The sequence below is a fragment of the Paroedura picta genome, chromosome 8, assembly GCF_049243985.1.
Source record: "Paroedura picta isolate Pp20150507F chromosome 8, Ppicta_v3.0, whole genome shotgun sequence".
Classification (NCBI taxonomy): Eukaryota; Metazoa; Chordata; class Lepidosauria; order Squamata; family Gekkonidae; genus Paroedura; species Paroedura picta.
Genome location: NC_135376.1, coordinates 7759628 through 7781403, shown reverse-complemented (window position 1 = coordinate 7781403; position 21776 = coordinate 7759628). Strand labels below are relative to the sequence as shown.

At 48.0% G+C, this 21776-nt stretch overlaps 1 protein-coding gene and 3 non-coding genes across 8 annotated transcripts; all 4 read right to left on the bottom strand.

Annotated features, from left to right (window-relative positions):
* Positions 1–482: 482 nt before the first annotated feature.
* On the bottom strand, positions 483–10153 carry EIF4A2 (eukaryotic translation initiation factor 4A2). 5 transcript variants are annotated; one of them, XR_013233393.1, is made up of 12 exons: positions 10009–10153; positions 7602–7644; positions 7379–7511; positions 6993–7132; positions 5439–5607; positions 4722–4831; positions 3942–4085; positions 3404–3541; positions 2976–3065; positions 2663–2742; positions 1969–2071; positions 483–1299 (listed from the first exon to the last, which is right to left on the bottom strand). XR_013233393.1 is itself a non-coding variant. In XM_077348282.1 (11 exons), the coding sequence occupies exons 1-11, from the start codon at positions 10035–10037 to the stop codon at positions 2062–2064; spliced, it is 1086 nt and encodes a 361-aa protein (XP_077204397.1). In that variant the 5' UTR covers positions 10038–10153; the 3' UTR covers positions 483–2061. The 5 variants fall into 5 exon arrangements, 2 of the variants coding, with proteins under 2 accessions (XP_077204397.1, XP_077204396.1); XR_013233394.1 differs by having other exon boundaries at positions 1973–2071; XR_013233395.1 differs by having other exon boundaries at positions 1990–2071.
* On the bottom strand, positions 3727–3905 carry LOC143844123 (small nucleolar RNA SNORA81). Its single transcript, XR_013233824.1, has one exon. It is a non-coding gene; the product is annotated as a small nucleolar RNA SNORA81 (small nucleolar RNA).
* On the bottom strand, positions 4544–4674 carry LOC143844112 (small nucleolar RNA SNORA63). Its single transcript, XR_013233813.1, has one exon. It is a non-coding gene; the product is annotated as a small nucleolar RNA SNORA63 (small nucleolar RNA).
* Positions 7208–7278, bottom strand: LOC143844125 (small nucleolar RNA SNORD2). Its single transcript, XR_013233826.1, has one exon. It is a non-coding gene; the product is annotated as a small nucleolar RNA SNORD2 (small nucleolar RNA).
* Positions 10154–21776: the final 11623 nt, after the last annotated feature.

Sequence of the window (21776 nt, the reverse complement as noted above, 5' to 3'; positions counted from 1 at the left end):
AAGAAACTTGACTTAAAACATAGGTCAGGCTTCTGAGAAACTCGAGCTGGTGTGATCATACAGAATACGGGTAGGAAGCATGGCTGTGTGCGTGGCCATATAGATGGCCCTATCACCCAGGATAATCTTTCCAGGGTCATCAAGAAATGCCAGAGGTTCATGAAACCTTGATTAATGATGCTGGCCATGCCAAACCTAAATCATGCTAGCGGCTCTGTTGCGAAAGTGGGAGTTCAAGAGCAGAGAGCACACTTCTGCCACCGCATCCTTTAGCTCTGGGTGCAGGGGGACCCCGTTTTTACAGCGCTGGCCACAAACCAAGTCTTGGAAGCAAGCTTTCCTGCTCTCAGGGGCTAAGGAGGCAACGTAAACATCTTGTGGCCCTGTGTGATCATGGGAGGGGAAGCAGATCTGTCAACCGTGATCACAAAACCAACCTGCAGTCAGTGGCTGCCCAAGAAGCACCCAGTCCACCCAATGAATATATATAAGTATTTTATTGAACATTCAAACTTCATTAAGACATGTGCAATATGGCAATTTTAATGGGTTTAACCCTAACTAAGACAATAGTAATGATTGCTTGCTGGGGTTTTAGCAACAGGGTCCAGATCACACATAACACTAATTAAATACTTTATTCAATAAATACATACCAAACACAAAAAAAAATTGCATTTTAATGCTCTTATAAAAGTTTAGTCATTTTGAAAGGCCTTTCCAATTCGGTCTAATATAGAACTCTAACATACAATAAAGGAAGGTATGCCAGCTTAACATAATTGGCTGATTTTATACAGCACTTATACCTTTTAGTCCATAAGTAAATTATTAAATGATAAAGAACATCTAGCACAACCACTTCTACAGAACTAGGAAACAAATGTCTAATAAAGAAAAAATGTACAGACCCCATGACTTTCCGCCCAACCCAAACAGTCTAAACCCTAAAGAGGAGAAAGCCGAGGGCTCTCCCCACAAAAGCTCACGACAAAGCGTCGCTTTGCTTATCAAAAATCTGTATTTCTGATCCGTTATGAGCATTGAGACGAGATTCAATGTATCCCCCAAGAAAGAAGCGCAATGCACGTTGTGGGTCGCCTAAGTCAGCAACAGAGAGCACTGCATCCCAAAAACCTCTCTCCTCCCAGGGATCAAATGAGGTCTGCCACATTCATGGGCATTTCCTCCACTGTGGTATTGTAGAAAGTCTCAATATCCCGAAGGATCCGCTTGTCCTCCTCTGTAACAAAGTTTATAGCCACGCCTTTCCTGCCAAAACGACCACCTCGGCCAATCCTGCACAAAACGGGAAAAGGGTGTGAAAAAAACACAACTTTTGAAAGTTACTGGGGGTGGGGGGGAGAGGGTCGGAATTATAATTCATATATAATTATGTCAAAATCAAATCGGTTGATTCTGGGTTGCCACAAATCCAGGTTTACAGGTTTAATACTGACTGGTGCCAAAGGAATCTCTTCCCAGCTCTTTACTGGTAAACTGCAGATCAGATGCCATCTGATTTTGTGGCCGACGTAGGTCACATTTGCACTCACAGCATGACTTCCAAGGGGGGGGGCATTACTCCCCAGACTCTTGGGAGAAATGCTCCCATCAGTCATCCTTCACACCGTCTCTTTCTGAATGTGGGCAGAGCTTGATGTCAGCTTGCAAACCTTAAAATTCTGTAAACAAAACACCCACTGCGATTTCCCCCAGTCAAATTCCTCAAAGCCAAACGTTAAAACTAGCGTCGTTTTTCAACGGCAAAAAGATTATTCAGTGGGAAAACTTATTTTTTTCGGCAGGACAACAACGAGATTCTGTGAAAAACAAGGTTTTACAGGGCACACATTATGTACGGGATAACAAACCCACAACTCCTGCCTCCGTCCGGCCACGCTATTAAGAGCTCATAAGACAGACATAGCTCACAACAATCATGACAAGAAGAAAGTATATAAATACCAACTCGCTCTTTATTCATACAGTGTGCCGCTTACGAATCCACGTCCTAAATTACGCCGGTCCTTTCTGAGCACCATGCCGTCATCAACTGGGCTAGCGACTCCTGTATTTTTTTACATCAAGTGACAAGGTACAATTTACTTCATTGAGGTGCAAAGCTACCAGGAAAGTTAGCTAAGCCTAGGGAGATAAACTGCAAGTACTACTAGAATACACCAGAGAGAGAAATCCCACCGTGAGAGGAACCGAAGCAATAGTGACGATGTTGGCAAAGAAACTTCCGATAAAGCAACATTAAAGCTGAAAGAGGCAAACGTTGAGAGGGCTAAGAAAACTCGTAGCAACTTTTAACACGGCCTGAACCGCCGACGAGCCTAATCAACTACCGAGTCGTGAGAAGTTTTGCGGACTAGACAACGCGTGCCGCAGAGCGTTACTCCTGCGGCCGTTAGAAGCTGTACTAGAACCTCAATTAATGATCAGCCATCAGCGTCTGGTTAAGTTTTCCCACTGTTTAGTTTCATTTGCTAACGAAGAAGCTCTGCCCCTCCCCGTCTTCACGTTGTAAATCTACACACCACGCAGAGGATGCAAGGAAAAGCACGGCCAGTTTGAGGGGTGTAAAGAGCCCGAAGGAAATGAAGCCACCGGAACGCCGAGAGTGGGTGCTCGGTGGAAACGTGCGCCAACTCACCTGTGAATGTAGTTTTCACGATTGGTCGGCAGGTCGTAATTTATAACCAACGACACTTGCTGCACATCAATGCCGCGAGCCTGCAAGTCAAGGCAAAACAATCACTAAGCCACCCCCCTGTGCTTGGGGACCCCAAGGTGCTGGTTTTGTTGACCACGTTATAGTGACGAACTACAATTCTGCAAGCCCGTAGTGGAGCGTGGTCTTTACTCTTCCAATAGCTTAAGCAGGGCAAGTTACAAGAACCTGCCCCAAACAAAACAGCTTTGGACCCAGTATCTATCAAGGCAACAAGTGTGGATACTTTACTTACCAACAAGTCAGTGGTGATCAAGACACGGCTTGATCCTGACCTAAACTCTCTCATGATAACGTCTCGCTCCTTCTGGTCCATGTCACCATGCTGCGTAGATAAAAATAACTCTTGTTAGCAGACACCTTAACCAAACATCTCAAGCATTTTTCCTCCACTGAAAGGTACGACATGGGGCCGCTTTGTTAAGCCATCTGCGTTTTATCCAAGTTTCTTGATTCGTGCAAGTGGTCTACTCTGCTACAGAGAAAATGCCAAGAACAAGAACACCAGCAACACTGCATTAATGCGGTGGGCCGCCCATCTCTCCACTTGGTTAGGGCAACCGTATGGCAAAGCATGCAAGAGCCAGAAGACGGTCACTTCCAGCTATGCTTGCAACATGATGCCTCAAAGTCAATCAAATACCATGGATGTTAAAATCTCACCAGAGCAGAGACAGTGAAGTCCCTTGCGTGCATCTTCTCCGTAAGCCAGTCTACTTTCCTTCGTGTATTAAGGAAAATAACAGCCTGCGTAATTGTCAAAGTCTCATACAAATCACAGAGGGTATCCAGCTTCCATTCCTGCAAAATTAAAGGAAGCAACCGTGAGTTGCATGACGTTGCGCACAAGATCTTCTTGTGCCATGCTGCAAAGGCCTGCCACCCAGCAACCCTGAGCACACCAAGTTCAGTGGAGCTTAGAAGGGTGTAGCTCCGCTTGGGACCGGTCTGCTGATCAGTAGCTCCCTAAAGCAAGTCTTCGAAACAATTGTTGCACCAGGTCTTCAGACCAGGACACTGGACATTAAGAAAGAGGTCCACCCAAGTCTTTCGCTGAGCTAGTGCGTTTTGTTCTTCTTCTTGTGTGTACCCTGCTAGCATTACTCCAGGAGCCAAGTCACAACCCAACTCCTGTAGTTTTAGCACGGTGCTTGAACAAGAAGGCCAGGATGGAGATGGATTTCTTAAACTCTGCCCGTACCTCTCGCTCCACATTAATGTAGAATTGTTTGATACCCTCGAGGGTCAATTCTTCTTTCTTCACCAGGATACGAATAGGATCTCTCATGAACTTTTTGGTCACTTCCAACACATCCATTGGCATAGTGGCAGAAAGCAACACAACCTGGAACAGGAAATTTTTTAAATTGGACCCATCTGGCATACTGGACAAGAGTTGGTACTTATATGCTGCTTTTCTCTACCCGAAGGAATCTCAAAGCGGCTTACATTGCCTTCCCTTCCTCTCCCCACAACAGACACCCTGTGAGGTGGGGGAGGCTGAGAGAGCCCTGATATTACTGAAGAAGAGTTGGTTCTTATATGCCGCTTTTCCCTACCGAAGGAGGCTCAAAGCGGCTTACAGTCGCCTTCCCTTTCCTCTTCCCACAACAGACACCCTGTGAGGGAGGAGAGGCTGAGAGAGCCCGGATATTCCTGCTCAGTCAGAACAGCTTTATCAGTGCAGGGGCGAACCCAGGGTCACCCAGCTGGCTGCATGTGAGGGAGTGGGGAATCAAACCCAGCTCGCCTGACTAGAAGTCCACACTCCTAACCACTACACCAAGCTGGTTCTCCCAGGTAATGTATGAAACCAAGCGTCCTTGCCTGCTGTGGAGTCGAAGCAGACATGGATAGAAAAGAAACATTTTTGCTTTGTGCAGGGGGAACGACAATGCAGCACTTGAGCAGCTACACTGTAACTTTACCTGCATCGCCAGAATGGCCAATCTCATTACCGTTGTAGCAAGTTGTACTGTACCTGAATGTTTGTGCTCAGCTTCTGAAAAATTTCGTAGATTTGATCCTTGAAACCCCGGCTCAGCATTTCATCAGCTTCATCCAAGACAAACATTTTGATCCATTTGGGCGCTTAAAGAAAACAAAACATACAGAAGCTTGATTTATCAACTGGGCTTCTAGAGTGAATTAGAGAATCTTTTAACCTATTTACCTCTGCATTGGGACCCTGCCTATTTTAAGTTGTCCCCTCTCCCAGAGGTTTTGCACATTCATTTTAAAACATGCATGTATATACCCCGCACCATCAATCCCATAGAGCAGTGGTCCGCGGCTCCTTCTTCCCTCCCCCCCCCTGAAGCGAGAAGCTCGCCAGGCCGCGAGCAAATCGGCCACTGAAGCGGCCGATTAGCTCGCGACCCGGCAAGCTTCTTGTTTCGGGAGGGAAGAGAAGCTTGCCGAGCCACAAGCTAATCAGCTGCCTTGGCGGCTGATTTGCTGGCGTCCCGGAGGGGCTGGGAGGGGGAGCCGTGGCCGCCAGCATGACGGCGGCGCAAACGCACATGCGCAGACTGCCGTGCACGTTAGTTTGCGCCCGGCAGGGGTGCAAACGCACCAGTCCACGCATGCACGAGCCCCCGGGCCGCCCTCTCCAGAGCAGCGGTCCGCGGCAGCCGAAAGGTTGCGGACTGCTGCCATAGAGGTCTTTTGAGGGCAGTTAAGCCAGTACTTCACTTACACAGATAGCGCCTGTTTAACATGTCAAATACACGTCCAGGTGTCCCCACCACAATATGGGGAGCCTCTGCCTGCAGCTTCTGCATCTCATTCCGGACATTCGTGCCACCAATGCAGGCATGGCAAGTTGCACCCATATAATCGCCAAGAGCCAGAATAACTTTTTGGATCTGAAACAGGAAGCCTCTGTTAGAATACATATTAATGAACCCCCATGCTCAGAGCTACAGCATCCCATTGAGTGCATATCAGATGAACACAAAAAAGAAATCCAGCTTTCATCTGACAGCCTGCATGCAGTATGCAAACCCATTCGCTACCTAGAAGGGCCACCTCATCAGCAGCTCACCTGTTTCCTGTATCAGGAGCCCTTTTACTAAATGTCTTTTCCTTCCCATTAAGATGCCCTTGGCCTTATTAAGGAACACACTGAAGTATTTCCCTACCAGTATCTACAGACTGGTCTTCACTACAGCTGAAAGCAGAAAAGAACTGCATGCCAGGTGACAAGCAAATGTATAATTGAACCTTTGGGGTTAATTGCGGGAACCTGACAGCTTCTTCATAGATGTGTCACTGACAATGACCGATCTAAGTGACCCTTTGTTTGCTTCTTTGGCAGTGCTGGTGGAAATCACTCTGGCAAACATGCCTTGCCCATTAAGCTATTAAGAGTATAAGATTTTACACAACTATTGCAACTTGATCAGGATGAGTAACCGTGTTAGTCTGTAGAGTAACACAATCTGTGGCAGGGAAGGCGCTTTTCATGAATCACCGCTTACTTCTTCAGGTACTTGAGCAGATACTTTTGGGCTTTTCAGAGAAAATTGCAGGCATGAAAAAAACCTACATAGAAACTATGTTCAAAAATCAACTGGGAAAACCTGTTTTTTCCAGACACTTGAAGTATTGTAAAGAAAACATCTTCCCACTTCCCCCAATGTTAGGTAGACACTTTTCTCCAAAAACCAAATTGTTTAATTAGGGGATCCAAATGAGCATATAATAAATCCAGCTGTATAAATCTTTCCTCACAGACTGATCTGCGCTTATCAGAGTATTCAATAATGATCAAGAGCATCAAACTTAATGGAAACGTGTAGTGCTGCAAAATGCTGTTCAAAACCAAAAATTAAGAGACTGAAGCACACACAGTACAATTACACATATACAGAGAAAAAAAATTAACTGATCACATGTGCACTGCAGTTTCCATGTTGCACAACTGCATGCATTTTAAGAGCGCCTTTTCTCAAAGGACATTAACATTTCAGCTCATATTATACTGTTAGTATCACTAAGTGTTCTGGACATGCCCCCTCATCAATCCTACACAAGCTTCATCCCACAATCCCTGGCCTATTGTCCCATCTGCCCTCTCCACGTATTTGAAGGAGAAAAGCTAGTGGAACAGAGGCCAGGCTCCATGTTTGCAGCCCAAAGACAACCAGTCGTCATGACAGACTTGCAAGAAATCTGTTAACTGTCCTACAGTTGTGAAACCTGAAACCTATGCAACATGTAAGCAGCTTTTTGACTACACTATCAATACCTGTTGAGCCAGTTCTCTGGTAGGGGCCAATACTAGTGCTTGGGTCTCCTTGAGATCAATCTCCAACTGTTGCAGGATGGAAATAGCAAATGTGGCTGTCTTGCCAGTACCTGACTGAGCTTGAGCAATCACATCATACCCTAAAAAAAGGATAGATATTTACTGCTCCCACACACAACACATCAAGGATTCAGTTTAACTGTAGATTCCTTTTCAAGTGATCAGCAGTTAAGAATTATCTCCATTTCAGGTCAGTCCCGAAAGATGGTATACCATCATCTCACTTTTCAAGGAAAGATGTGTTTTTTCCTTCCCCCAACACTCGGGACTGAGAACAATATACGTTTCCAGTATTTAAGGCCTGTTGATATTAAGCTCTTGCCTACCTTTGATGCATGGGATAATAGCCCGCTGCTGAATAGCTGAAGGCTTCTCAAAACCATAAGCATAAATTCCCCTGAGGAGGGATTCTTTTAAGTTCATATCATCAAAATTGTCCACAATTTCATTCCAATTGCTCTGCAGGAGGAAAATTAAAGCAGATGTTACTCCACTCACCTAAACTTGCCTCCACAACAATTTTGAAGCATCTCTCACTGAAATACTAACCTCAATGACGCCATCGGGGTCCATTCCCTCTGGGCCATGATCTCTGGGAATAATAAAGCAAAATTGTTTGCTTAATACTGTTTAAAACCTGAACTATTACAATCATGCCAGAATTGTATGCAAGCTTGTAAGCATATTGAAAGCATGATAAATAACAGTGAAAACACACGACTTGTCCTTCTTTTAGAGCACAGGATCAGCAGCCATATCCATGCTTTATTGAAGAAATGCATGTGCCAATATGGCACAGGGGACAACATGTGGAAACGGGATGGAAGAGCCCCATTTAGTTCTCAAGTTTAACTAGAATGTGCCTGGGGTCCCAAGATGCTCAGGAAAGCAATTGTATAAATATATATATTTAATATATATGGCCTTGGGCAAATCACCACTCTTTGGACCCCCTAACATTGATTTAGATTTTTATACCGCCCTTCCATACGGCTCTGGGTGGTTTACATAAAACATATAGCAATATAACAGCTAACAATCATGACATGCCAATCAGAACAGTATTTTAACAGAATAATATTGACAATCCCTGGGTAGGTTCGATTTTTCGGGGGGGGGGGGGGGGGGCAATGAAGGGACCGGTAGATGGTTTGAGTCGAAGCAAATGCCTAGTGGCATTTGAGATTGCATGCCAACAATTTATACTTTAAGAGGCAAAATAACAATACATTACATATACTGCCACTCCTTTGCACATTACTCTTCCTGTCCCAGTCTCAACAGCATTTAACAGAGCAAGAAACTGCTAGAATGGCACGATGACTGCACTCAGGGCAGGAACAATGCCAGCACACACTGCATTTTCATGTATCCACCCCTCATGCTGGATTACCAGGGGGTAGTGTTAGTTCACAAAGGGAAATTATGTCAGAGCTGGAGTTTTTAAATTTAAAAACTAAAATCCAGTTTATTATTGAAGGCTGCAGAGCTTTCAAGGTCCACATTCCAACACAGCAGCAGGAAAACGACAATGTTGATTAAAGTACGTTCCCTTCCCCACTTTTTCCTGTTCCTCTCATCCACCTAACCACATTTCCGAGCATGGCTCACTTCCCACGGAAGGGCAGGGGTGGAGGTACTCGCAGCAAGATTAAATTAAAAAGAACTTCCACAGTTCCGCAGGGCCTGCAAAAGGGAGCTCCTCCACCTGGCCAACCAGAACATCTGCTGGGCCCCCCTCAAACGCCCTTCCATGACTGAGCAATTTGATCTCCCCAGTGTTGCTGTTATCCATGTTGTTTTGTGAATAGTGACTTCAGGGGTAGTCAAACGGTGGCCCTCCAGATGTCCATGGACATCTGGAGGGTCGCAGTTTGACTACCCGAGTCACTTGATGGATTGTTGTGATGTTCTATCGAAACTTGTGTAACGTTATAGATTATTATAATGTTCTATGTAAAGTTAGGCAATGTTCCACGTAAACCGCCCAGAGCTGTAAAGAATGGGCGGTATAAAAATCCAAATAAATAAAATACTGGCTGGTTAATTCCCTGGATTTCAGTACCCCCCTCCCAAGATGTTCTCCGAGACTTTCACTCAAAAGGGTGGAAGAAAAAGCATTTTTTTTGTTGCTTTCGGGGGCGGGGACAGAAGACCTCTATGCACGTGGGGCAAAAGCCACGGGAGCGAGATGCTGCAGGGCAGAGGTAGTCAACCTGTGGTCCTCCAGATGTCCATGGACTACAATTCCATGAGCCCCTGACAGCAAACGCTGGCAGGGGCTCATGGGAATTGTAGTCCATGGACATCTGGAGGACCACAGGTTGACCACTCCTGCTGCAGGGAGCCCAATGACAGCCGCCATTGCAGATGCGCCGCACGGGGCGTGGATGGGCGCGCTCGACGACGGGCATTCTCGGCCTCTTCGAGAGGGGCCGCCGAACTCTCGCGAGAGCTCCACCCCCCCCCCCCCGGCCCGATTGCGCAAGGCGGAGGACACGGACGCGGCTGCCGGCGAACGAACGAACGGCCAGTGAGCCAGCCGCTCCCTCGTCCCTCCCCCCTTCGGGCGAAAATGGACTCTTCCGAGGCGCGCAGGGCAGGGGGGTCTTTCCCGGCCAACCCTTGGGCGAAACCATGCAGCCCTGCGGGGAGGGGGGAGAAACCAAAGCGAGGCGCGTTTCGAGACCCGGATTGAGAATTAAAACGGAATCAAGGGGGGGGATATTAGATCAGCCACAGGGCGGACTCGGATTATTTCTTTCCCCCCCCATCGGATCGTACCATTGGAGGCAAGGGGAGAAAGCCGCCCCAATCTGACAGCGGGCAGGGCCGTTGGGTTTTGAATGTGGGGCATTCCAACGGACTGGCGAGGGGGGCAGGGAGTGCGCCGCCCGCCCTGCCATTCTGCCTGTGCCCTCCCTCAAGCACCCCCCCTTCCCGCCATCCCGATTACCGGCTGTAATCCGCGGACCCGCCTGACATGTTCCGATAGCCGCCGCTCTCCTCAACTGAAAAGGCAGCGCCGCCGCGGCGCCGCCCTTATATATGCCCTCCGTTGGCCGGCTCTACTTTTACTCCCCCCCCCTCCTTGCGTTGCGGAGGGATACTCTCAACCCGACAGTCCTGTGAGACGTCCACAAATGCAACCCTCGGGCCTCGGCGCGGCTCCTTCACCGCTCAGATGAAAGAGCTCTGGGGGGGACAAAAAGAGGGGGAGGGAATAACCGGAGGTTATCTCGCGCCGGGGACGGCGCGCGGTCTTGCGGGGAACTACTTCACACCGCGAGAGGCGGAGGGATATTGCAGCAGTTGAGAGGCGCCGGGCTGCGTCCCGCTTTCTTCCCCCCCTCCCTCCCCATCCCCTGGCTCGTCAACGGGGTTTCCTGGGCTGCCCCTGCCTCGGTGCGGACTGGCCGGGGGCGGGGCGACAGGGGACGGGGCGGGGCTTGAGCGGGGATGAGGGGAGGAAATGGCGCCAGGGGCCTGAGGGGAATTCCTGGAGGGCGGGATGGAGAAGCCAGGGGAAATAAAGGGGGTGTAAAGATGGGGGGCCGTGAGGGGAAGGGGCTGGTGGCCATTCAGGGAGGACCTTCCCTGATTATTATGACAATAATTATATAATACTGAACATTATAATACTAAAGACAAATGTTATTATTCAGTTGGTGCAAACTGCAAGAGGGCAGCTCTGTTGCCTCAGTTACCAACTTACAGGTGGGGCCTGGAGATCTGCCATATCAACGGATTTCTGGACTGCAGGGATCAGTTTCCCTGGAGAAAAATGGCTGCTTGGGAGGGTGGGGTATTCTGCCAAGGTCCCTCCTTCCTGAGCCCTGCTCTCCCCAGGTTGCAAACTCAGATCTCCAGGAATTTCCCACCTCAGAATTGGAGGCTGTTAAGTTTTTGGGTGGGTGGGTGGGGGGAGCACCAGGGCCAATTTAAGGATTTTTTTTGTGGGGGGGGGTCTTAACAGAGCACAACTAATGTTGCTGCTTGTTTAGTAACACCAGGCCACCATTCTCAGTGCTAGTTAGAACTTTGGAAGCAGCTGATGGCTTTATTTTTTGTTTTGCAGCCCACCAGCTGTATAATGATGAAGACCCCCTAACAATCCCAATGTGAAAGCACCCTAACTGTACAGCACCACAGGGGCCCTGGAACCGCAGGACCCTAAGATAAACACACTGCTTGGAGCCCAAGAAGGGTTTCTGTTATAAGCTTTTGAGAGTCAGTAGTCCTTTTATCAGATCCACGTGGAACCTTGAGGGGTAGTCAACCTGTGGTCCTCCAGATGTCCATGGACTACAATTCCCATGAGCCCCTGCCAGCATTTGCTGAATGAATTTCAACTGCCAAGTCTTTGTAAACACCTTGGTTGGGTTTAGCAAACCTTCCATTTACAGATAGCTCTGGGTGCCCTGCTGAGGAATCCAGTCTCTGTAAGATTTTACTGGACTGAAACAGAGCCTGAATATTTCAAAAGACAGCTCAGAAAAGGGCCTGAGTGGTGTAGTGCGCTCGGTGTAATTAGAATCTGGAAGAGTCAGTTTCAAATCCCCCCATTGTCATATATGCTTGCTGGATGACCTTGGGCCAGTCACATACTCTCAGCCTAATCAACTTCACAGGGTTGTTGTGAGGATAAAATGGATAGGAGACAAATATAAGCTGCTTAGGATCTCCATTGGGGAGAAAGGCAGGGTGAAAAGTAAAGTAGGAACTCCAGCAGGGCTCTTCTGTTATTCTTATGAAGTCCTTGGCCTCTGTGACCTACTGTTGGGCTTCCAGAGGAACTGGTTGGCCACTGTGTGAGACAGGATGCTGGACTGGATGGACCAGTGGTCTGATCCAGCAGGGCTCCTCTGATGTTCTGATGAAGTCCTCTGCCTCTGCCCTGTTGCTGGCTCTCCAGAGGAACTGGCTGGCCATTGAGTAAGACAGGATTGTGGACCATTAGTGAGATCCATCACAGCTCTCCTAATTTTCTTATATGATGTTTCAGTTTCTTCTTTTTATGAATGATTTTTCTGGCATTCAAAACGAGTTCTAGGAAGAGGAAGTCATAATTTTCTCTGAAGTTCTGTTTTTTGTTCTATTCTTGCACTTGAATGAATTTGATTGTTAACCGGCTCTCACAAGATCCTGCACAATGCCTTGAGCCTGTTTCACTTTCCTCTGTAGGGGATTCCCTTAGTAAGGGTGATTGAATTGGAAGCACACCCATAGGGCACTGGCTTAAGCAGGAAAGGCAATGAGGTATGACATTGGTTCCCTGCCAGACATTATGAAGACAGCCCCAGTTGTTTCCCATTGGGTTGAGTACAGTAAAAAGTAAGGCAAGTAATTGTTGACTGAGTATTTTTCTCTGTCAATGAAGTATTTATTTTTCAAGTTGAAATTGCTTGTAGAATATATTGAAAACATTTTGGGGAGAAAAACCTCAGTTCAAATCAAGCAATTCAAGGAAAAACTAAGACGATCCAATGGTAAATACACATGTGCCTTTGAAGACAACTGTAGCCTTTTGGAACGAGGAACGTTGTCATGCAGAAATAGTCTAGCGTTTCTTACAAATGAGGATTCACTATTAGAACTGGTCAGACCCCACCTGGACACCTGTGTGCAGTTCTGGAGGCTTCACTTCAAAGAGGATGTGGATAAAATTGAGTGGGTACGGAGGAGAAAGACCAGGATGATCCAGGGCCTTGGGGACCTATGAGAAAAGGCTGAGGAACTTGAGAACATTCAGCCTGGAGAAGAGGAGGTGGATAGAGACAGGATTGCTCTCTTTAAGTATTTGAAAAGTTGTCACTTGGAGGAGGGTGGGGAGCAGTTCCTGTTGGCAGCAGAGGATAGGACCTGCAGTATTGGGTTTAAACTATGTGTAGAATGGTACCAGCTAGATATTGGGAAAAGGTTTTCACAGAATAGTTCAGCAGTGGAATTGGCTGTTGGGTGGGGGGGAGTTGAGAAACCCACAGCCTGCCTTCCTATTTGTAAAGCAGGTTGACATGGTGGCCAGCGGTGCCTTTGACCATCTGCCTCTGATTTGCCAGTTTTCTCAGTACCTAGACTCAGCTGGTCTGGCCTTGCTGATCTGTGCTTCTATGATCTCATGGTTGGATTACTGTGACATGCTCTATATGGAGCTAGCCCTTGAAGGCAACCCATAAATGACCCCATGTCCAGAATACCGTAGCATGACTGCAGTGGCCAACCAGTTCCTATGGATGGCCAACAATAGGGCATAAAATATTAGGTGTGGGGGCTGAAATCCTTTGTGCTGTACTGACTTGAATTCACTGGGATTTATTCCTGAGTAGATAGGGATGGCAAAGGACTGCATGTTAACCCACAACCTGTACTGCCACGGTTCTCTCCCTCTTGCTTCCTTCTCTCCGTAATCCCTGGGAGTTCTTACATAGATAAAGTAGCCGGGCTCTCCTTGACCACTGGCAGGGAATGGGGTGGTAAGCGTGCCGGATCCAGTCTGGTAAACTGGAAATTTGGGGGACGGAGCTTGGGGACGACACGAACCTAATGGAGCACAATACCACAAAGTCCAATTTTTAAAACATCCATCATCTCCAGGGGGAGATGAACTGTAATTCCAGGAAATCCCCATGTCCCATCTGGAGCTGGCATCCCTACACCCAGGACCTGTCCCAAATCTGTATTCCAGCCTTGGGTGAAAATCCGATAGCGTGTACTTCAGGACAAAGCATAAGTGTAAGCATAACCCTAATAGTGTCAGTAGAGCAAGGAACAACAGGACACTGAGCCAAGCCACAAATTGCATGAGGAGATGAAGCAAAATTACCTCAACCAGTTAGTCCCATGGATTTTAAGGGGCCACCTAGCCCAGCCGCAGGATAAGTAGGGTTTGCCAACACGTGCCATCTTAAAGAAAACTGGCAAAGGCAGGCAGATCTCTGTAAACCACAACCACCACCAATACCCCAAATTGTGAAATCTTTGGTTGTCGAGCATTCAGTTGTTTGTTTCCTTCCCGCCATTTGTGCCTCAGAATCAATCTAGTCTTACCCCTCTCGAGGGACCAGGCCAAACTACTGTCAAAAGTCCGCTTGAAGCTGCCGTCTCAAGGCAGGAGGAACAAAACGTTAATTCATAAAGACTGATTATGCAAACGAAGCCGTGGGTCACTTTGTCCTCAAGCCCTTGGGAGGGCAGAAGAAGGCGGTGCTTTTCTTTACTGATGAGGAGACCCTTTCCCAACATTGACAAAAACACAAAAATTGGCTGGGAGTTACCTTGTTCAGCCTGTATAGGAAAATGCTCTAATGGATGAAGTGTGTTCAGGCTGATAAGGTAGGCGCGTGTTTGAGGGCAGAGTTTGCCCTTCAGGCGACACGGAGATGGACTGGGGGAGCTTAAGCAGGTGGTAGTTCCTGATAAACGACTGAAATAGTGTTGCATTAAAATTACACTGAGGAAGCCAACCCCCCACCCTACCCCCTGCACACTGTATTTTTCTTCACAGTCAATGGTTGGCAAAGTGTCAAGGGAATTTCTTCACTCCAAGAAAAAAGAATTGGAGTATGCTCGTCTCTACACTCTTTGCATTGTCTTTTCCTTGGTTGGTTGGAATCTGAAGAAGCATGCCAGCACACAAAAGTTTATAGCCAGAATTAACCTTGTTGACTCTCTGGTCATCATACTTTTTGGGTCCTAATTTGGCAAATATAATTTAGCTAGGAACCCGTCTTGGTTGTGATTGATTCATGTTACGATTTTGAATGATTTACAAGAATCATAGAATCATAGAGTTGGAAGGGGCCATACAGGCCATCTAGTCCAACCCCCTGCTCAACGCAGGATCAGCCCTAAGCATCCTAAAGCATCCAAGAAAAGTGTGTATCCAACCTTTGCTTGAAGACTGCCAGTGAGGGGGAGCTCACCACCTCCTTAGGCAGCCTATTCCACTGCTGAACTACTGTGAAATTTTTTTCCTGATATCTAGTCTATATCGTTGTACTTGTAGTTTAAACCTATTACTGGGTGTCCCTTGGCCCCAGATCATCTTTGTCGCTCTCCTCTGTACCCTTTCAATTTTATCTACGTCCTTCTTGAAGTGAGGCCTCCAGAACTGCACATAGTACTCCAGGTGTGGTCTGACCAGTGCTGTATACAATGGGACTATGACATCTTGTGATTTTGATGTGATGCCCCTGTTGATACAGCCCAAAATGGCATTTGCCTTTTTTACCGCTGTATCACACTGCCTGCTCATGTTTAGTTACAATCCACAAGTACCCCAAGGTCTCGTTCACACACAGTGTTACCTAGAAGCGTATCCCCCATCCAGTAGGTATGCTTTTTATTTTTCTGACCCAGAAAAATGAGTCTTGAATCAATGAAACAAGGTTTTGAATCATTATAAAAAGATCCATTATTGATTTGGAATAGCCTGGACAATTCCTATTCTTTTTCTATTGGAGATACCCTTTAGATCAGCCTTTTGATGTGGAACACATCTTCTGTCGCAACCCCTGGGATGGAAATGGGTACTCCATGATGTTCATAGTCCCGCCTCAGGAAGTGCTCCAAAAGAGGCAGGGAGGCAATTGGTGGAGGAGGAGGCCGAGGTGGTGCCCACAAGGCCTCACTGAATTGGATTCCATAGACATGTTGTGGGTTTTTCTATTTATTTTGGTCAACAACAGAACTTGTGATGGATGAATGCATGTGTGAAGAGCCAAAGAGAGCTTGCGGTTGGCTAGTTTCCCTACCCACCACTAGGGGCTTGCATAACGAAATCCCTAAGCCAAAGATTATTCTGGTTTGGGTCATAACAGTGATTTCCTGGAACAGGAATACAAATCTGGGGGTCTTGGCAATAACGGACCCCTTCTGCCTCCAAAAGTCCATGCCCCCCCCCCCCACGTTCGGTCTTACCATTAATGCAGCATTTACGTCTGCTTTCCTTTCATTGCACTAATTCCCTGGCCAATGTGTTTTTCTCTTCCCATGCGCTTGCCGCGGAAGTGCACTGAACGCTTCAACCACCTTTGGAGATAAACTACAGAGAGCTACTGCTCTCCTCTGCTCCTTCCTTTATTAAAAAGGTCAATATTATGAAGCCAGCCTGGCAGCTTGATAGTGATTCAGTTTTGCAATCAGGAGGACTTGAATTTGTTGATGGAATTACGTTGATAAACTGAGATGAGGGCCCGGCTTTGTGAGCTGCTGTGATGACAGGTGGACATGTGGATGCCCCTTCTCTGGATTAGTCTCCCGCTCAAGGTTTTGGCCAGTTGTTCACGTAGCCTGACTAAGAAAGACCATGAGGTCGCTTTCTTCCAAGCGTGGCACTGCTGCCTTCTAAAACAGCTGCCATGGTGCATGTTTGGTAAAGATGGAGTCGGGGCAGATAGGACATCTCGGGGAAGCAGGTTCTTGGCAACACTAAATTGTAATTCCATCAAGTCATGAGAGGACTTGGTGCGTAGAGCAAACTCGCTCCCGTCTCTGATTTTATTCTCTTGCAAGGAAGGACAAGAAGAAGAGTTGGGTTTTATACCCTACTTTTCACTGCCCGAAGGAGTCTCAAAGCAGCTTCCGATTGCCTTCCCTTCCCCTCCCCACAACAGGCGCCCTGTGAGGTCTAGAATGGAGTTCCCAACAATAAGGTAGTTGTGTATTTCCTGCATTCTGCAGGGGGTTGGACTAGATGACCCTGGAGGTCCCTTCCAACTCTTTTATTCTGTGCTGCTAGAAGGACTCTTATTCGTTTGCAAAGATCAAGAGGCTCAGTTTGCTATTTCGTTTCTTGTCAGCACACATAAACCAGATGGGCGCTGCTGCGTTAGGTGCCGTGAGCACTCTGCTAACCCAATAAATTCCACAGCGTTGACATCCCTTTCTCCACCTGCTGTTCCCTTCTCCGCATCACTCCCCTGCAGTGTTGCCAGCTCTTGGTTGGGAAAATTCTAGGAGATTTTTTTTTGGAGGGGTGGAGCCTGAGGAGGGCAGGGTTTGGAGAGGAAAGGGAATTCAGTGGGGTGGCAGGCCATCCAGTTCACCTCCCAAAGAGCCCATTAGCTTCAGGGGGACTGATCTCTGTCTCCTGGAGGTCAGCTGTAGTCCCAAGATATCTCCAGCCACCCCCAGGAGGTTGGCAACCCAGCAGCTTTACAACCCCCCCCCCCTCTCTCTCTCTCTCTCTCTCTCTCCCCCCCCCCCCATGGGTTCCAAATGAATGTTTGATGTTGTTTGGAACTTGAGTAGACATTTGGAGTAGAAGGAAATACCCCAATGACCTTTTTCTTTCTCTGATCCTGAGTGGCCACGGGGAAATTTATCGATTTATCGATTTATCGATTTATCTATATGCTGCCCTTCTCAGCAGTTTCTCAGTGGAACAGGCTTCCTCGGAAGGTGGTGGGTTCCCCATCTTTGGAGATTTTTAAGCAGAGGCTGGAGAGCCATCTGACGGAGAGCCTGATTCTGTGAAGGCTCAAGGGGGTGGCAGGTGACAGGGGATGAGCGAGAGGGATGTGAATGTCCTGCATAGTGCAGGGGGTTGGACTAGATGGCCCAGGAGGTCCCTTCCAACTTGATTCCCTGTTTCTTGGCAAGCTGGCTCGGGGTGGACAACAACAAAATAATGGTTACATAAAATCAAACAGTAATACAGTTAATATTAATTAAAATCAGTTACAACCCGTGAAAACATCCTTTAAATTCTGTCGCACAGCAGTATCAAGCTTTTACCAATTATCTCTTCATTTCTGGGGAGGAGCCTGTCACAGGAGGGGGACAACTAGAGAGCTTGTCAGTTCTTGGCCCCAACCAAATGCCTGGCGGAAGAGCTCCGTCTTGCAGGCCCATCGGAATTGAGTTAGCTCTTGGAGGGCCCGCGGTTCTTCTGGGAGCTCCTTCCACCAGGTGGGGGCCACGACGGAAAAGCTCCTGGTTCTGGTTGAGGTCAAACGTACCTCTCAAGGGCCAGGGATCACTAGCCTGTTCAAATTGGCTGAGCGCAAAGCCCTTTGGAGGTTATAGTTGGTCAGGTGGGGCCCAGGCCATGTTACAGCCTTAAAGATTAAAACCAGAACCTTAAACCTGATCCAGAACTCAACCGGAAGCCAACGCAGCTGCATAAAGACAGGCCTGAAAAAAAGCAGAAATGCCATTTTCGGTTTTAAACACGTCCTTGCGTGTGTCACGCCCACACGCAAGCCTGTTATGCCCACACGTCTCAGATCCTTCCCACCTGGGTTATAAATCGCTTTGTATTGCAAATGATGCTTAAGGAACGGAATCTGTTTCCCAAATAAATTGTGAATGTTGTTTTTGCAGAATCCTCTTTCCCCCCCTCTCTGGGAGACTGGGGCGCGCATTCTCGGAAGAAGGCGCCTTTGCAATCCTGCAAGAAAGATTTGCACCCAAAAAGCTGGCAGGAGCGGTTCCTGTTTAATATTGCAGAGGGCAAGCAGGCTGTCTCTCACCCCGCCAAAGGCGAGAGCACGAACGTGAAGGAATCGAGGGAAATGCTGTCTCCGAACGACTGTTGCCATAGAGCCGCTGCCCAAGGAAGAGACACAAAACACACCGCCTGGATTTCCCTCTGCTGCGGGAAGCTCTAAAAGGACACGGTGAGAACTCGGCAGGCAGGGAGAAAGGAAACGGGCTTCCTAGCCGCTATCTGGAAGATCCAAAACTGCATCTGTGCATGAGACGCGCCAACCGTGAGACTTGCAAGGTTTGCCCCACTCTGTTTTGCCAAGAGAAACGCCGCGAAGCAGGGGCGAGGAACTTCGTGCTTCCCAGACGCTGGTCCCTGTCTGGTTGGCACCGTCGCCACAGAAGCCCTGCTGTTTCAAAGCCACTGAAATTCGGAAGCCGTTCTGCACGGGGTGGTGCGGGGCAGCCGGCTGGCAGCAACGGGGACGGGAGACAGGGCTAAATAGACCGAGGCGGACTCCAGCCGGCAAGTCCTAGCGCTGGTGCGTATCTTAGGAGGAACTTGTTAAGGTCCACCAATACATGTCCTTTTATGTCAACTGGTATGAGTCTCCAAAAAAGCAAGGAGATGCTTTAGTTCTGGGCCACAACGCCGGTCCATGCGACGTCCCCCGTCCCCCCCAAATTTGTAAGAATCATCACTGCAGAGTTTGACAGTCTAAGAGACAGATTGCAGGCTCTTTGCAGCAGAATGAGGCCCAGGCTCTTACCAGGAGAGGGAAAGGGGGCGTGGCCCAGTGGTAGAGCATCTTCTTGGCAGGTCCCAGGTTCCATCCCGGGCATCTCCACTTAGAAGAACCAGGCAGGAGGTAATGGGAAAGACCTATGCCTGAGGGCCAGGGCAGCCAAGGAGAGAGGCTATGGCTCAGTGGAAGAGCTTCTGCCTGGCATACAGAAGGTCCCAGGTTCAATCCCCAGCATCACCAGGTAGAAAGTGAAAGACCTCTGTCTGGGGCCCTGGAAAGCCATGGGAAAGGGCTGTGGCTCATTGGCACCAGGAATGTCCCAGGTTCAATCCTCAGCATCTCCAGCAAAAGGGACCAGTGTTGAGGGACAGTCTGCTAAAAAGACAAATCAGTGGGTTCTAGATCAAATGAAACTTGAACTCTCTCTAGAAGTGAAAAGGACTAAACTGAAGTTATTGTCCTTTGGTCAAATGATGAGAAGACTCAGTGGAAAAGACAATAATGCTGGGAAAAGTCGAAAGCAGCAGGAAAAGAGGAAGACCCGACATGAGATATGTCGACTCTGTCAAGGAAGGCGTGGCCCTCTATTTGCTAGACCTGAGCAAGGCTGTTAAGGAGAGGCTGTTTCGGAGATCACTATTTCATAGGGTTGCCATAAATTGGAAGAAGAAGAAGAGGAGGTGGGGTGTTTTACTACCGAAAGGACTCTGCCATACTTGGTAGCAGTGTTGGCTGAGGACATGCTGAGCCGGGTGGCCGCACAGAACTTGCGGTTCACACGGAATTTCTGCTGCTTGCCATGGAGCAGCTGCCCCAACCAGAACAGCCGTGGTATAAGGGCTCTTAATTCCTACTTGTATCTGATTAAGTGAGTTTTGATTTACACCCTGAGAATCTTGTTGCTTTCTAAGTTGCTCCTGGATCCAACCTAGCTCTTTCCCTTGAGTTGTCTCACACGTTATATAGCTAAGCCTTTACGCCAGTCTTTCTCAACTTTTTAAACTGTTTTACTGAAACATCCTTCTTTGGGCTTTGAGAAACTGCTGAAGTGACATGATCTTGCAGAATATGGTTGGGAAGCAGAGCAGGGTACACGCCCACCGGGGGCCCCTCCCCTTCCCACTCCCTGCAGGCCCACCATTGGTCATTTTGGGAGGAAGGGGAGGGGGAGGCTTGACATGACCACATATGGTCATACCACCTGATAAACGTTTATCTAATGTAAAAAGATATAAAACTTAATTAACTCCCACCATTCGGGATACCTTTTCAGGGCTGTCATGAAACTCTGGTTGAGAAAGCCTGCTTTACTCTTTGTCTTCACCATTTTTCTTTCAAGCAGAGGTCTTTTTCCATAAACCCCTAAGGGCTGGGTGCTTAGAATCATAGAATCATAGAGTTGGGCCATACAGGCCATCTAGTCCAACCCCCTGCTCAACGCGGGATCAGCCCTCAGCATCCTAAAGCATCCAAGAAAGGTGTGTATCCAGCCTTTGCTTGAAGACTGCCAGTGAGACAGGCCCTTCCGTGGCTCTGGGAATTCTTGTCTAGTCACCTGAGGTGCATGCGCCTCGTGTCCCCTATGGGTTGAGAGAGCCAAAAACCTGCTGTCTGCTTCTCAACCTTGAATGGCCTTGTCTGCTGGCCACGTCAGTTTTCTGCATTGCCAATCGGTTTTGTATGTTTTTTTTCATTTCCCCCCACACTGGAATTGCTTCCGATGGTGCTTGTCCAGAGAGCTGCTTCAGGAAAACAGTGCGCCCTGTGGATTCTGCAATGCAGGCTTTCCGCAGCACCTTCTTACAGAAGAGAGCTTTTATTTGGATGTGAGGCTTTTAGAAATGTTTTCTCTCTAGTAGTGGAAGCTCCATGTGGAGTGGTTCATTTCATTTCTATCTGATCTTTCTTCCAAGGGCCCGGACATGAATGGATGGGAGGAGACCAAGGGAAACAAGGGGTCATTGTGTGCACCTATGAGGTCACCATAAGTGAGCTGTGACTTGTCAGCACGTCCCACCAGTTCACACATTACACGTGAAGCTGCCTTACACCAGATCAGACAATTGGCCCTTGAAGTTCCCTACAGTCTCCTCAGACAAGCAGCAGTTTCCAGCATCCTGGGTTGAGGCTGAGGTCTTTCACATCACCTGTTACCCAGTCACCTATACCATGGAGATGCTGGTGATTAAACCTGGGACATTCTTCATATCACCAGGAAGAGAACCAGGAACCTTCTGCCTGTGAACTGGAGATGCTGGGGATAGAACCAGGGACCTTTTGCCTGTGAACTGGAGATGCCGGGGATAGAACCTGAGGCCTTCAGCATGTGAACTGGAGATGCCAGGGATAGAACCTGGGAAATTCTTCATATCACCAGGAAGAGAACCAGGAACCTTCTGCCTGTGGACTGGAGATGCCGGGGATAGAACCTGGGAAATTCTTCATTTCACCAGGAAGAGAACCAGGAACCTTCTGCCTGTGAACTGGAGATGCCGGGGATAGAACCTGGGAAATTCTTCATTTCACCAGGAAGAGAACCAGGAACCTT

What these genes read in the sequence shown, in the direction of transcription:
- EIF4A2 (XM_077348281.1), bottom strand. Translation starts at nt 10,037, where the DNA reads ATGTCAGGCGGGTCCGCGGATTACAGCCG. An exon ending in GTTAAACAGGCGCTATCTGT is followed by an intron (nt 4,832 to 5,438) that starts GTAAGTGAAGTA and finishes GTTTTCTTTAAG; the next exon opens with CGCCCAAATGGATCAAAATG. An exon ending in TGATCACCACTGACTTGTTG is followed by an intron (nt 2,743 to 2,975) that starts GTAAGTAAAGTA and finishes CTTGACTTGCAG; the next exon opens with GCTCGCGGCATTGATGTGCA.